Source organism: Lepidochelys olivacea (assembly GCF_965140295.1).
Source record: "Lepidochelys olivacea isolate rLepOli2 genome assembly, chromosome: 7".
Taxonomy (NCBI): Eukaryota; Metazoa; Chordata; order Testudines; family Cheloniidae; genus Lepidochelys; species Lepidochelys olivacea.
Genome location: NC_140417.1, coordinates 29,578,003 through 29,592,469, shown reverse-complemented (window position 1 = coordinate 29,592,469; position 14,467 = coordinate 29,578,003). Strand labels below are relative to the sequence as shown.

General features: G+C 41.7%; 1 protein-coding gene across 3 annotated transcripts in view; it reads right to left on the bottom strand.

Annotated features, from left to right (window-relative positions):
- Positions 1-14,467, bottom strand: part of WNK2 (WNK lysine deficient protein kinase 2) — a 186,157-nt gene that overhangs the window by 171,039 nt on the left and 651 nt on the right. For all 3 annotated transcript variants that reach the window (XM_084633208.1, XM_084633207.1, XM_084633206.1), the window contains exon 2: positions 13,359-14,126. In XM_084633208.1, coding sequence (XP_084489334.1) covers positions 13,359-14,036 — 678 coding nt within the window. In that variant the 5' untranslated portion in view covers positions 14,037-14,126. The remainder of the gene's footprint in view (positions 1-13,358; positions 14,127-14,467) is intronic.

The following is a 14,467-nucleotide window of genomic DNA, read 5'->3' as shown; positions in this document are numbered from 1 at the left end:
ATGGAAAAAACATTAATGTAATTGTGTAGAATTGCTTCGTTTGCCAGAAAGATTCATGCTCTTGTCCTCCATTAGAAGTCAAGGGCAGTATAGGCTTTTATAGCAATTGATGAGAAAAACAAGTCTGTTTTACTGATGGAACACTTGCTTTATCTGCAATGCAATTTCCAAGACAAAAGGAAGCATTGTTATGAAATGGAAGAAAAGCAAGTTCAAATTCATGCAAAATGGCAATTTTCCTTAATTCAGTAATGAAAAGCAAAAACAATGCAAACAAACACTTGGAATCAACATACTTTTACAAGATCTAGACATTACCAAATATTTCAACAAGGAATAAACCAGGATAGTTCTGCAGCACAATACAGTATGTCAGCTCTGACTTTCATGGTTTTCTCCTACACAGTTCTATTTTAATAGACAAAATTGATTCAGCTTAGCAGACCCGGTTCAGCTGTATTAACTCCATCGAGTGCAGAGGTCAACTCTGAACGCTGCTTTGATTGAGAGATTTAAACAAATTGGAAAAGCCTTGCTAAAAGTTGCTTCATATGTCAAAATATCATAATAAGCCCTAACGCATATGCCAGGAGAGCAAGGAATGCAGCCGTTTCAGGGACACACTATAGCAAAACTCATTTCACATTTTTTTATGGAAATAAAGATTTAGTTCTCTGCATTTCTGAAATGACAACCTGGCATTTGTTCCTTTTATTAAAGCTCTCAGTTTCATAAAGTGTAAGTAATCTGTTGCTTTTGGCTAAAGAAAAAAAATGCATTCAACTGTCCTTGCATTATGACTACATGATGAATTCTAATGTATTTGAGATGCACAAAAAACGGTGCTCAGCAGCCAGTGATAGAAACTGCCTACACTGAGGAATCACATCATGTCAAGGCCATCAGTATACTAAGAGGTAATGAAAAGGCAAAATACATAAAAAAAGCAATGATTTTGTTATCTGTATACTATGTATATTTTTAATACAACAGATTGAAGTTTACTTGTATGTTTCAGTAAAATCCATGAAGGTTAAAATTATTCAAAATAAAGTAAGAACTAGTTCTAACCAATTGGTTTCCAGAACAGTTTGAAATAACGTTGTTTTTCAGAATTCAAAGTATAGGATTAAAGACAAGTTAACAGAAATTGTGTTAACTGAACATCTATTAACTGATTTAAGGGGTTGCAAGAAGAATACAGTTTAACAAAGGGACACCCCCCATTTCCTTTTGACATCTTATTTAACCATTTTCTTAGAGTAAAATGCTCAGAGCTAGACCTGTTAAGGAATTAGTTTATCTTGCTCAAAAGAAAAGAAAACTAACTCTGGTAGCCTGTTTTAAAAAAAGTCACAAGAGGCTAAGGATCTTTTTAAGAATGTATAATTTTCCATTTAAAAACAAATTTGGACATGGATCAAACTAAGTTTACAGAAAGTAGACAAAAAGATGTTATTTGAGTCTCTCTCTCATCTCTCTCGAGTTCCTGAATAACTGTTTTGTATCCCTCTATAGCACGAACAGCTGAAGAGCAGATGGCATTAGAACTTCAGTTTCTCTCGCATTGGTAGTTTAACCCGTAACACATGTATCCCCATGACAATGGCTGTCGAACGAATCTTCCGTTATCCCTATGAATAACCAGGATGCAAAAGGTACATTACGGTGTACAGTTCAGCACACAATCATTTATTGTAAGTCATGTCACCATGTATACAGCATTCGTATTTTAAATCTGAACATATATACGCGCAGACTATTTTTACATGGAAAGCAGAGTTTAAGAGAAAGAGGGCACAATTCCACTGACTTCAGAGCTGTGCTTATTTGGAGCAAGTCAAGTGACTGCTAGAGACCTAAATGGTCATTTAAAAAAAAACACTGTAGTCCAAGTTCTTGATGAGTCAGACCTCAAAACATAGACCAATCCCTGGGGAAGCTTGTTAGTGGCTGTTTTTCTACAAACGACACCAGGGCAGGGCAGGAAGCAACAAAGTTCCTATGGCTTATGAATTGAAGCAACAAGCCTCCTTAGGCCCCTGGAGAATGGTACAGGCGTTTCCCCTCCCACCCCCCGAGCACTTCAGTGATGCTTCCCGGGGTACCCAGGATAGCAAAGCACCACATTACCATCTGCCCTTAGCATGAGGAAGCCTTGTCTGTGCCTACCTAGGGTCAGGTCTCCAACGCTATCGTCGGCCCCAGGCAACACAAGCACACCTCTCTAGGCCTTCCCAGGCCACGCTCTCTCTACAAGTTAGCAACAGGCACATTCCAGTCCTTGAGTTCTCAGAGCGTTTTCTCCCTGGAGGGTCCAGCCCCTGTTCCACCAAGCACTGGCAATGCTCACAGATCTGCTGCTCCCAAAGCTGCAATACATCCCAGCTTACCAGCTACACCTCAAATCACCACTCTGCTTGACACGCAGCACTTAGATATGTTTATAGCAACAACAAGAGAAAGTGTATATAACAAAGTAGAGAGATTCCAGTGACAGCAAGCACAAGTATTGGAAACAATGGTTACAAATAAAGTAAAATCGTAACACCTTCTAGAACCTAGGCTTACTTAACTAGTTACTTTCCTGTCTTACAAAGCAATGCACACCCCAAGTCCTTCCAGCCAGACTTGGCTATGATCTTCCATTCATCAGACAAGTCATGCCTCCCATGAGAAAAATCTTGTCTGTTTACACCCTCTGATATAGCAGACTAATTCTTTGATCTTAGTCATAAGCAGGACACCCCCTGCTAGTTGTTTTTTCCTGTCTGCAAAATCTACAAGAAAGGAGTAATCTCCTAATCAGCATCTAGCTCAGTACACAAATATGCATAGTGTGAGAGAGACAATGCACAACACACACAAAATCAAACGAGAGAGAAGCCTCTCCTGCCTGCTGTCTGAAAGGAGTCTGTCCAAGGTGTGTCACCCTCTGGTGACCTGCCTCACCTTGAAGACCTTAAGAACATAATTTCCAGTATAGACACGCAACTCCTTAATCTTATCCGCACATGCTTTTGCGGTGATTGTGACCACTACTGGGCTATTGGTTTTCAATAGAGACCTCACATGCCACCCTTTAGTGAATGTGATTATGCATATATCTGACTCAGGGCATCCCTGTAAAACCCCATGCACTCCCCATGCCAGTTGGCACCAAGAGATCATTGGGTCACAGCTACTTAAGGGTCATGAAGCTTGGGCTTCTTCCATGATGCAGACCAAAGGAGGTTCACAGAAAGTGGGGAACGAAGACCACATGATCCCTTCCAAGCTTCATGCTTTCGCCAATTTTCTCTCTATGCACATCCTGAGGTCTGCAGGAAGAAAGGGTCTGCAAGAGCACAACCCAGGACCATCAGCAGGCCTTCCCCCACTTCCTGTGGGTATACAGATCTGTAGGAGGATAGAATTCCCGCAAGCCCCCAAAAGGCTCATAAGCCCCTTTCCTAAGGTTCAACATCCCTGAACTCCAACAAGCCTTAAAGTCTGTTAGTCACCATTAACTTATTTTGGCTCGGAGACCTGACTAGACTGAAAGTGGTACACAAGCCTATTTTATTCAGGCTGTGGGGAGTGGATTTCTCACAACTCAAAGACTGGGCCCCACCCCCTACCTCCAAAAATCCTAATGCTTCACGAGACTGTCAGCTTCTCCTCCCAAGATTTACATGGGAGTATGGCTTTGAGAGGCCTCAGAAGAGCTTCACAAGGCTCACCTGGGGGTGCAGGGAAGGACATATCTATCTACGGTACTCATTGCCCCCCCCCCATTAGTGTAGTATCTGAATGCCTCACAATCTTTAATATATTTATCATAAACAACACCCCTTTAAGGTTGGAAAGTGCTATTATCCCCATTTCAGAGACTGAGGTACATGAACTAAGCAACATGCCCAAGGTCATAGAGGAAGGCTATGGTAGAGCTGAGACTTGAACCTAAGTCTCCTGAGTCTGAAGCTAGTGTCTTAACCACTGGCTCATCCTTCCAGGGGAGGCCGGACAAGTCTTTTATGGTTTGCAGGAGTGGACACTGAAGAATCTTCACTCCTTGGTAACCCCACAGTAGGCCTAGGGACAAGGTGAATACAAATTTTTAACAAATTCTGATTTTTTAAAAATAAACCTTTTAAAAATTAAATTTGAAATTGACAACCTAGATTAAGGCCCATATTTATAATAAAATATTCAAATCATTAATATTATTTCTTTGTATTTAATGTAAAGTAGAACATATCGGCTGCCAAGTTTTGAAGAAAGTCTACCCACTAAGCTGAGGGAAGTCATTGGCTAATGACCTGAAACCAGAGCTTATTGAAATACTAAACCAGCTTTTGACAGCAGTAGCCTCTTCTGCAGGTGCAGAGAGAATAGGCATTACAGTCTATTCAACTAGTTCCAGTTCAAAGACTAGTTAATTCTAAGCTAAGAAACCAAATGGGATTTGAAAAAGCAAGAAATCTTATTTTCCTCTTCCAATGTATGAATAAAATATAGGTGCGAGGGCATGAGATCTACTCGTTCTAAAACCTTGAAAGACATGGTGATCACAAATAATCAGTTCAATTAATTAACTACCATTAATACTTCCATTGCTCAATACATGTTTTAAAAGCAAAACATGTTTTGAGAAAATGTGCTGGATACATAGTTTTAAAAAAAATGCTGTTTGTGTGTTTTGAATTTGAATTTCCATCCAAATAGGGCTTGACACAAATCACAAGTAAAAAATTAATCCAGTGAATAAAAAAAAAAAAATGCATCATTCACCATTTTCTACCACAACAAAAAAAATAAAAATTAAGCATCTGAATAAAATGTAAGAATGCAGATATAGGGCATCCTCCTGGCTAGCAAAAAGCCGCATCACTTTACTGCAAAGCTATGTTTAGTTGTAAATCAACACATTTTAATGGTTACCAACCAATGAGAATCAACCTCTTTCAGAAAATAAAGTACAAATGCAAAACACAAATTAAATTGATTTTTTTAAACCAAGGTTTCTTGCTTGCTCCTTTAAATAGCTTTGTAATCAATCCACCTTGCCCAAGGAGCAACAGGCAAGAGGTTCATTGCTCCCCATAACTCAACCTCCGAGAGCTGGGTGGCAGCAGCGAGAGGTGGACGGGATGTTCTAGCCCTAGCTCTGCAGGCCTCCAAAACCACGTTGCAGCCACGTTTCATCAAGACTTTGGCAGAGGTCCCCAGACATTAGGAGGCAGATAGGAAGGAAGCCGTACTCATGCTTGTTTAACCCTAATAATCTTACAGAGCTGTATGTACTCCAAGCAGTGATGGGTCTACAACTCTAGCTTCCCTTTTACCTCCAAACTTAGTTATTAATCGGAAAACAAGATACTAACTCCGCATTCCTTGATGGCCACTTCTAGTATTCTCCACACGCCAACTGACTGAACCACTCACATTTCAGAGCACTGAAGATCTCTCCTTCAGCACGGCTGCCAAGCATCACATCCCACCTGACAGTCAAGCATTTGGCAGTTAGGTCCATACTCCCACAGCCCAGCTCAGATGTCACCCATCCACATTTCCCTGCAGTTCTGCTTTTTTGGATGCTCGAAGCTACTGGCACCTACTGAACAGGCAGCCAGGCACCCTGCTCCCGCTGGTGCCAGCGAGGAGTAGTCTAGAGAGGTCAATGGCAGCTGGAGAGAAAGGGGATGGTGCCTGGAGAAGATGGTGACACCCTCCGTCCCTCTCCCAGTACCAGACCCAAGTTGCCTCCCACTGGTCCCTGCAAAGGCACCTACACCAGGCTTTCCCCAACCCACAATCCCAGCCACAGCTGAGTGAGCAGTCAACTGCACCCCAGGAGCTCTACTATTCCCTCCAGTAGCACCCAGGACCCTCTATTCCCACCAAAACATTCAGGAGTCCCTGCATTTACTCCCCCCCCCCCCGCACCAGGCAGCAGCCTCAGCTAGTCCCAGAGCTCCCTAACCTCCAGCCGTTCCAGTAGCTACTCATCCAGTTACTCCCCAGTCTGACCCTCTCACCACCTTTAAGTAGCTAAAGTTACCAAGTTTTGTTCCCATGTCCCATCCTCGCCACTGCTCAAGGAAGAGCATATTGGCTATAAGCTTACGGTCGTATGCAGATTTGTAAATATGCAAATTAGCACATTAAATATTTGCATAAAAGTTTACATGGAGCAGAACAAGCCCTGCAGCTATGCTTTAGACTTAAAATGTTTCTCTACCAACTATGGACAAGACATGAGCAAAGGGGGCAGAGTTCATTGCAGACAAAATTGTAGCAATTTTCACCCATTTTCTTCTTAGCCGTATTTCACCAGACTAAATCTCAGATACATCCACAGTATGTTTTTACGAGACAAATATATAGCTGTATGTAGTGGTGTGGTTACAACACCAGACCAATATTAGAGAGATAAGGAGGGTGAGGCAATCTTTTATTGGACCAACTTCTGTTGGTAAGAGAAGATTTCAAGCTATACAGAGCTCTTCCTCAGGTCTGGGAAAGGTAATCCGTGTTACAGCTAAATACAAGGTTGAGCAGATAGTTTAGCATAAATAGCGAGTACATATTCTAAGGGACCATGCAAAGTGAAGTGGCCCATTTACACCTTTGTGGTCATAAAACAAAAAGGGGGGGTTAGTGGATTACAGATTGTTGTAATCAGCCATAAATCCAGGGTCTCTATTAAACCCATGAATTTTAGTGTCTAGCAAAGTTATGAATGTAAGCTTCCAGCTCACTTATATCTAGCTGTTTAAAATAAAATATTTTTTCAAGTGCAAAAAGAAAGTCAAATTTAATTAAATTCTAAGTAAGTATCTGAGATTTGGCTCAGCTCTGCTTGCTATGGGTTCCAGTTTGTTTTTAAATGCTTCTCAAATCCAGCAATCTAGTTTACTGGTATTTTAGTGCCACATTTCTACCTAGCTTTCTAATGCCACTGACAGCTATACCAGCACATTAAGACTTTATGCTGTACACGTTAGAGTGTTGTTTTCCTATTAACATTGTCTAAATTTTATTTACTGTTATTTCTTTCAAAAATGAAGTTCCATTAAATTAACTAACAATCAGAATTTAATAGAAATCACCCTTTCAAGAGTTATCTTGAAGTTCAGATAAAGCTAGTCTGGTTGAAAGTTACTGTAATGTCATTGAGAAAGTCTTAATACAGAATTAGAACCCCAAGATGCAGGTTTCCCTACCTTCCACTAAGAACATTTTCTAAACTAGTCCTGCTAATTCAGACTAAGAAATCATTTTAATTGATAATTAATAGTGTATTAGCCTATTAAGAATCTACAGCCTTTTCCCTGAATCAATAAATGAAACGGTTGTCAGCCTTTATGAGCTGTACGAACACCAAGCTAATGCAACAATGAAAAACTCAAGTTTTTCTGTTTGTTATAACCTCTCTATCCAGAGCAGACAGTTGCACTTCAACCACCTTTCAGATAATGTAACAGTTTGTTTAGTTATATTTGTGGCTGCTTGTTAATTGGAGATATTATAAACACACCTTCAGTGATATACAAACAAGAATTACCTTGCAGCTATTAAAGTTGCCCATTCAGTGACCTCCTCCCTTGAATAGGGCTCCTCACAAACACAAGATTCCACCCACATGATCACCTTGCAGGATCAAGGCCTCAGTTAGCATTTGGAAGACTAACTGGAACACTGACACTTAGTTCAATACATGAATTATTAAAATGTAAGAGGAAAAACATTGCAAGAGTGACCCCATTTAGCATCATGCTGAATATTTTCTACTACACAGCATTAAATGTTTAATTTAATTAAATATAAACCCTATGTCTTCCCTTCATTAAAAAGTAAGAAACTGGTATTAATACATGATCATTCTTGTAGGTGCTTTGTTCCATTTAAGTAATTTTCAGTTTACAAATTGTAAGATGAGCTTTCAAGACAAATATCACCCTTGGAAACAAAGATTAGCACATGCACATGGATCCAGAGGTAATGCTTTGAATTAAAATCCTAAACCTAATCTCATGTTGTAACAATAGAAAATTAAAAAACAATATTAAAATCAGTTAGTCATCAACTAATCTGGCATGAGCTTCTTATGCAAAGAATATACCAAAGGAGTACAAATGTATAAATTAAAGAAAATCAACATAGTTGGTTCTCAAAATATTGCAACTTGTGCTTATAGTTCTTTAATTCAGACTAATACCCTAAAAGGAAAGTCATGGTGGCAACATGAATCACCTCAGTTGTGTTTCTAATCAAGTCAATTATTTCACTAAGGCATGTATCTGCCTTTAGAATATATCCAATGCAGTCCAGACACACTGGTGGAGAGGGTTGGGCATTTGAGTGGTCCAAAAAAACCTGGTGAAATATTTTAAAGCACTAGTTTATTAGAACAGTGACATAAAAGAATAAGACTTTATGCTCACCAATAGGCTTAGCCTTGGATAGATCCGAATGACTAATTACAAAAAGCTGTGTAATTATTTGAACTATTTCAGCTCAGAAAATGCAACAAGTATTAAATGAAGGTCTAAAACAAGAAAGAATTATTACTTTTTAGCATTTAAGTGTGAGTTACTCCAGACTGAACAGCTACAGAAAAAAGAAAAAATGAAATTACTTTCTTCTTTTAAAGTTGCTGTGTGTGTAATTTTTAAATGCACTTATGATAATTAGGCCAACTCTTCAAGCAGCTTAATGGCTGTGAATCTCTTCTCTGTGTTGAGGGTGGAGGTTTCATGATTGAACACTTTTCTCCCTCCCCCACTCCCTTCTGAATTTATTTCTGTATATCTGTCCAATCAGTTTAGACTGTAAACTCTTCGGGGCTGGTACATCCTTTTACTTTGTTTAATATGCTTTGTAAACAGCCGTGTACTTTGTATACCAGGCCAAATAAACATGCATATGTTTGTTCTAGAAAATTCCAGCCAATCAAGGTGTTCAACTTGCAATTAATTTACCTTTTCCCCCACAAGTGGCATTAGCATGTAGTAAAGTGAATGATCACAACATTTAAGTAGGCTTGCTACAGATGGCACCATGATGCAACAAAACAGTAGGTCGTTGACACCTACATTACAGCATTCTTGCTGGAATATTTGGTAGTCAATTCACATTATCTGACCAGCTTGCCAACCCTGTTAGTGGACTTTCTGATATAGGTACAGGAGGCCTTCAAAATGTAATTAAGAGGCGGTAGTCAAAATATAAAAGATTTTGGCCTTGGACAACCATTTTAAGTAGGAGGGGGGTGCTTTAATAATGTTCACTGGTGATAAGTAGCCACTTCTCTGATCCTTTCATCTTTGAAAGAAGGACAAGCAAAGGATGTCCTCTTTCCCTACGAATTTTGCAACAGTGGCTCTACAAACAAAAAGCTCTAAATAGAAACCTCAGTGATCAGAATCAAAATAGGAACTGAAGAGCACTAGTGAGGACTACTCAGTGATGTAGCTCTGTACATGGCCTCCCCCAGAATTTTTCTACAAGTCCCAAAAAGGGACTTACACTTTCAAGCTCTTCAGCATGCATCTATCTAAAAAGAACGTTTAACCTGCCTATTGGCAAATCTTAACGTTCCTTGCTCATGAACTGAGATTATAGTTAGAAGGCACAGCATTTTGAAATATGGCTATTCTGAATTCTCAGTATACAGCTGCAATGTGCCACCAGTTAACTAGAGGAGGGCAAAAACAAGAACCTGAACCCTTTCAAACTTCAGCAAGTACACAAATACCATTGCCAATAGTTAAAAGTTCCAGGCTAGATTCAACATAGTAAAGAAGTCTATTTTCTAGTTAAGATTTGGCTAAAGTCTTAATATCTTGCTCAGGCAAACTTAAACCCTAGTTTCAATTCAACTTTTAACCTGAGGCTATCCATGATTCCAATTCTACATCTTTAGCCCATCTCTTCAATCAGTTACACTACAAAAATATATAATTTTTTGGACTTCAAGTTTAGTTAAAATTAACTTCTTGAAAAAAAACTTCCAGTGGTTTAATATACAGAGATCTCAAAAATGGTTCACAACGCTTTCATCTAGATATAAAAAAAAAACAACTATGATTGGACTGAAAAAAAAGCTGAGCAAGGACAAAAGAGTGATGGCTGCTTGGAAATTCAATCTATGAGAAGATAAATTGAAATATTAGGGGTACATGCTTCTGGGTCGCAGACTTAGAAAAATCAAGTTAGACATGAAGAGTGTCATTTACTGCATCACTTTGCCAAAGCAGAACTTTTCTCTTTCCTACTTTATCTTCATTGAAAGCTAATCAAGTTACATATAGCAGAGGTGTTCCATTGGCTCTCACTCTCTAAGCTTCAAGTATATCTGTGAGATGATCTTACTTTTAAAAACCTCCCACTATTTATAATTTTGACTGTGTGTACTGTAACCAAGATTTAAGAAGCACAACTGATCAGCATGGAAATGTAGGGATCTCACTGGAAAAAAAGACAAGAACATGTGTACACTTCCCCGAAAAGAAATCTACAGATGCAACGTTCAAATTCAGCAATGTAAAAACTGTTTCCTGTGGGATGAAAGTATCAAGATAGACATTTTATGTTTTCAACTGTCAGGTAATGATGGTTTTGTATGAGTACTTTGCCGCTTGCAACTGACCACATTTCTATAGAAAAGTAAAAACAGACTCAAGTATAATTGACCAGGTACATGTAGAAATGTTTGAAATGTTGTAAATAAGCAGGATTACTTAGAAATGTCTGCCTTAGACATAAAGTGCATGCAACTCAGGATTATAAAAGTAATACATAACTCCATCAGTGTATAATGCTGGCTATTTGCTTCTCTTGCAAATAAAGGCTGAAAACATATGCCTGACATAAATCAAAACCTTGCAGTCACCACTCAGTTACACTTCATTAATCCAAAACAAGTTTCAACAGTAACTTGAAAATCTGACATACCATCTCCTGGAAGCTGACCCTTCTCCAACATTACCTTCAAATCTATACAATTAATTGACACTGATTTGTTAGAAGTGGAAGCCAGAAATACCCTGATGAATTCTTATCACTTTTCCCGTATTTGTCTAGTCCAAAAATTAGACCTCTCAATTTAGAGCTATTATACAGAAAGAAGTCTGTAGAAAATAGTGAAACAATGGTTAGTGGCTCCATCAGATTTGAAACAAGCGGTACCTATGGTTTATAATGGAATGTAAAGTAATGATTACAGATCCTTCTTCCATAAAAGACATTTTGATCTATATGGGTAATCAGAGGTTTTTAACCCTCTTAAACACCTTCTCCACAAAAGGAGCACATTCAAGATCTCCTACCCAAATGAAATGAGGGGTAAAAACAGACTAGTGAAATTTTACAGTGTAGCTTACTATACCCATTTGTAAAGATTCATGGAGGATTTAGATTACCAGAAGATTACAATTTGCAAAGTATCTATTTTCTGACATAATGATCTTTCTAAGCAGCTATGGATTGTCAATTATAGATTTAAACATTACTCTAGTAAAGCAGAGTTAAAACGAAGCTGACAGCAAAATGAATTCCAAATTGCTGACTGTTCTGTTGTGACAGAATTTGCCCAACACAGGCCACAATAAGATTGTCAGATGATATTGACCTTTCATTATATCCAAACATTCACTTGAAGAGAACAACTGGATAAACATTTTTAAATGAACCTTTAGTTATTAAAATAAAAACTTACACACGCTAATATTTTGCGCCCTCCAACCAAACCCAGACCGGAATGACAAAGCCAGCTTGCGATGATGCCTCTCTCTTTTCCTCCCAGCAGCATGACAAATTCTCCAATTGTCAATTATGCAGCTTCTCCCCTGATTCTCATACAGTCTCCCCTGTGCTACTGGGACCTTTTCTATCTTGCCTTTTTTTGTACTTCTCTTGCTGCAATACACCATAATGCTGGCTCTGCAGTGCTTTTAAAAGCCCAACAAGGAAAGCAAGTTGTTTTTATTTCACTGGCTCTTAACAGAATAGGAGAAATTCAAATGAAAAATCAAAACATATTCCCTACACTTTTAATTAAACAATATGGGGTTGCAATGGATTACAAAATACCATACAATAAAATCAACAAAAGTGACAAGGCTATATGTCCACTCAGCTGCCTATCACAGGAGGCAAAGTAGAGTTTACATTGATTTTCAGAATCGGGGCTTCCATTCTATCCTTTACTAAATTGTACTTAGACACTATTACAGCAAGAGGATCGATCCTGTATTCAGTGGGAGTTTTGGGTGCACAAGGAATGCAGGATTAGTGCCATCATGGCTCAATTTGAGGTACAGATGTCAGAGCCCCAGCAAAATCTATACAACACAACCTAGTTTAAGAGGTAGTCTAGAAAGAAGATCTTACTAAAAGAAAAAAACTAAGGATTCAAAAAGTCACAACAGCTTAAGTCTCATATTAATGTATGTTACTAACCTAGGTGGAGACAGGAAACAGATAGCAAAAACTTCACCAAAAAACCCTGGGGTACATCATGTTGCAATTTGTATAACCCACATGGCCTGTGGTACATTTAAGTTTGTATGAAAAATATAAAGAATTACAGGAATAGTTAAAAGAATGTAGTGTCCATGCCCAGAAACTGAAGAGTCTCAGGCCTTTAATTAGAGTTGTATTAATGTACTATTTCACCCTACAGGACTCAAAGGCTTAAAAAAAATTGAGAGATGGGGGGGCGGGGAGACTTCAGTTGTATTTGCTCAAAAAGACATCTGAAGCCACACATTTTTGACTTTGCTGAAAGACTAACTCAGATATGGCCAAAAATATATAAGCCATGTTTGATTAGAAAGTGCTTCCCAAGTTTCAATTCAGAATGAGCTTGTGACAGCTTAATAACCCTTTCAAAATAGGAGGTTTCAGTGGGAAGAGACCCTAGACCCACAACCGCCATGTTTAGATTTGTAAAGGAAGTAAATCTATTTTCTGCAATTGTCTTTTAAGATCTTTAACGTATTTTTAAGTTACAGACAGCTAGACTCCTGCTAAATCAAGTTACAGATGTCTCAAGTGTCAGTTTGAGTGACATATGACTACCCCCAGAAGCCTCTTCTGACAATCTCTGGGCAGCCAAGGGAAAAATTCCTGACCTTCTCATCAGTCTCATCCTTAGCCCATTACATTGCCAGAAATGTCAGTGATCACGCCCAGTGCTGAGGGGGTTAAGGCAGGCAGGAGCCTACATAAGGTGGCAGCTTCTGAGCCAATGAAAACCACATGCTATAGTTAGACGCAGGAGGATCAGCAATGGGGACTCTAAAGGCTGCGTTTGCAGGTCTGTAGATGGCACAGGCGGTGTCCTTAGCTGCCAGGCCAGCCCAGCTTACCTGAAGTTCACACCAAGCGACCTCCACCCAGGTCTCCGTGTCCAGCCCCTTGTAGACCGTTTTGAAGGACCCCCTGCCGAGCTCGATGTCAAACTTCAGGAACCGGCCGTCGGGAGAGGTGGAGACGGCTTTCATGTCGGCCTCCTCCTCCTCGGGCTCCTCCTTCCTGGACTTGGTCTGATCTTTGTCCGACGGCTCCTTCCTCTCCGCATCCCTGCCCGGCTCCTTCTGCTCCTCGGCCGCGGCCGGCCCCCCAGGGGCGGCCCCCTTGGGCTCCACCGCTGGCTCCGCCGCAGCGGGCTCGAGCTCGGCCTCCCCGTGCCGCTCCTTGGCCCTCTCCGCAATCATCCTCCTGGTTTTGGAGAGCAGGACGATCCGGCGCGGCTCGGCCGCGGAGAGCTCGAGAGGCGGCTCCTCCTGGTCCGAGTCCACCACGCTCCTCCGCAGGAACCGCAGGTGGCCGGCTCGGGGCTCCCTCCCGGCGGGCGGGCGGGCCGGGGGGACACGGGCCGGGCCCCGCTCTGGCACCGCAGCGGTCTCCATGCCCGCCCGGCTCCGGCTGCCGAGCCCACCGACGGCCGCGCTCCCGTCAGCTGGCGGGGGCCGGGCAGCAGCAGCTGGAGACGCGCCGCCTCCCCCCCGCGGAGGTGCGGAGCTGGCAGCGCACCCAGTTTCCATTAGCGCTGAGGTTCCGGCTCCTGCCGCCGCCGTCCCCGGAGCGGGGAAGTCACCATGGTCCGTCCGCCTGCGGGGCCCCGGCCCGGGCACCTGCGGGGAAGAGCGCAGCGCACTGACGCCCCCGCGGCCACCGGCCCCGCACCCGCGCTCCCCAGAGCCCTGCTGAGCCCGGCCCTGGGGGAACCTGCTCCCCGCACGCGCGCAGCCCCCTCCTCCCGCTACCCCCGACCACCCTCACCCCACAGCACCGCCCTCCCAGCCGGCTGGCCCCTCTCCCCAGGCACGCTGCCCCTCCCCCCCACCCGCGCTAGGTTTCCACGCACACTGCACCCCCCCCACACACACACACACGGAGCCCCCCTCGCGCCCCCCCCGCAGCCGGTGCTCCCTCCCCCCTCCGCGGACTTGCCCCCTTTCCCTCCCCCGCCGTG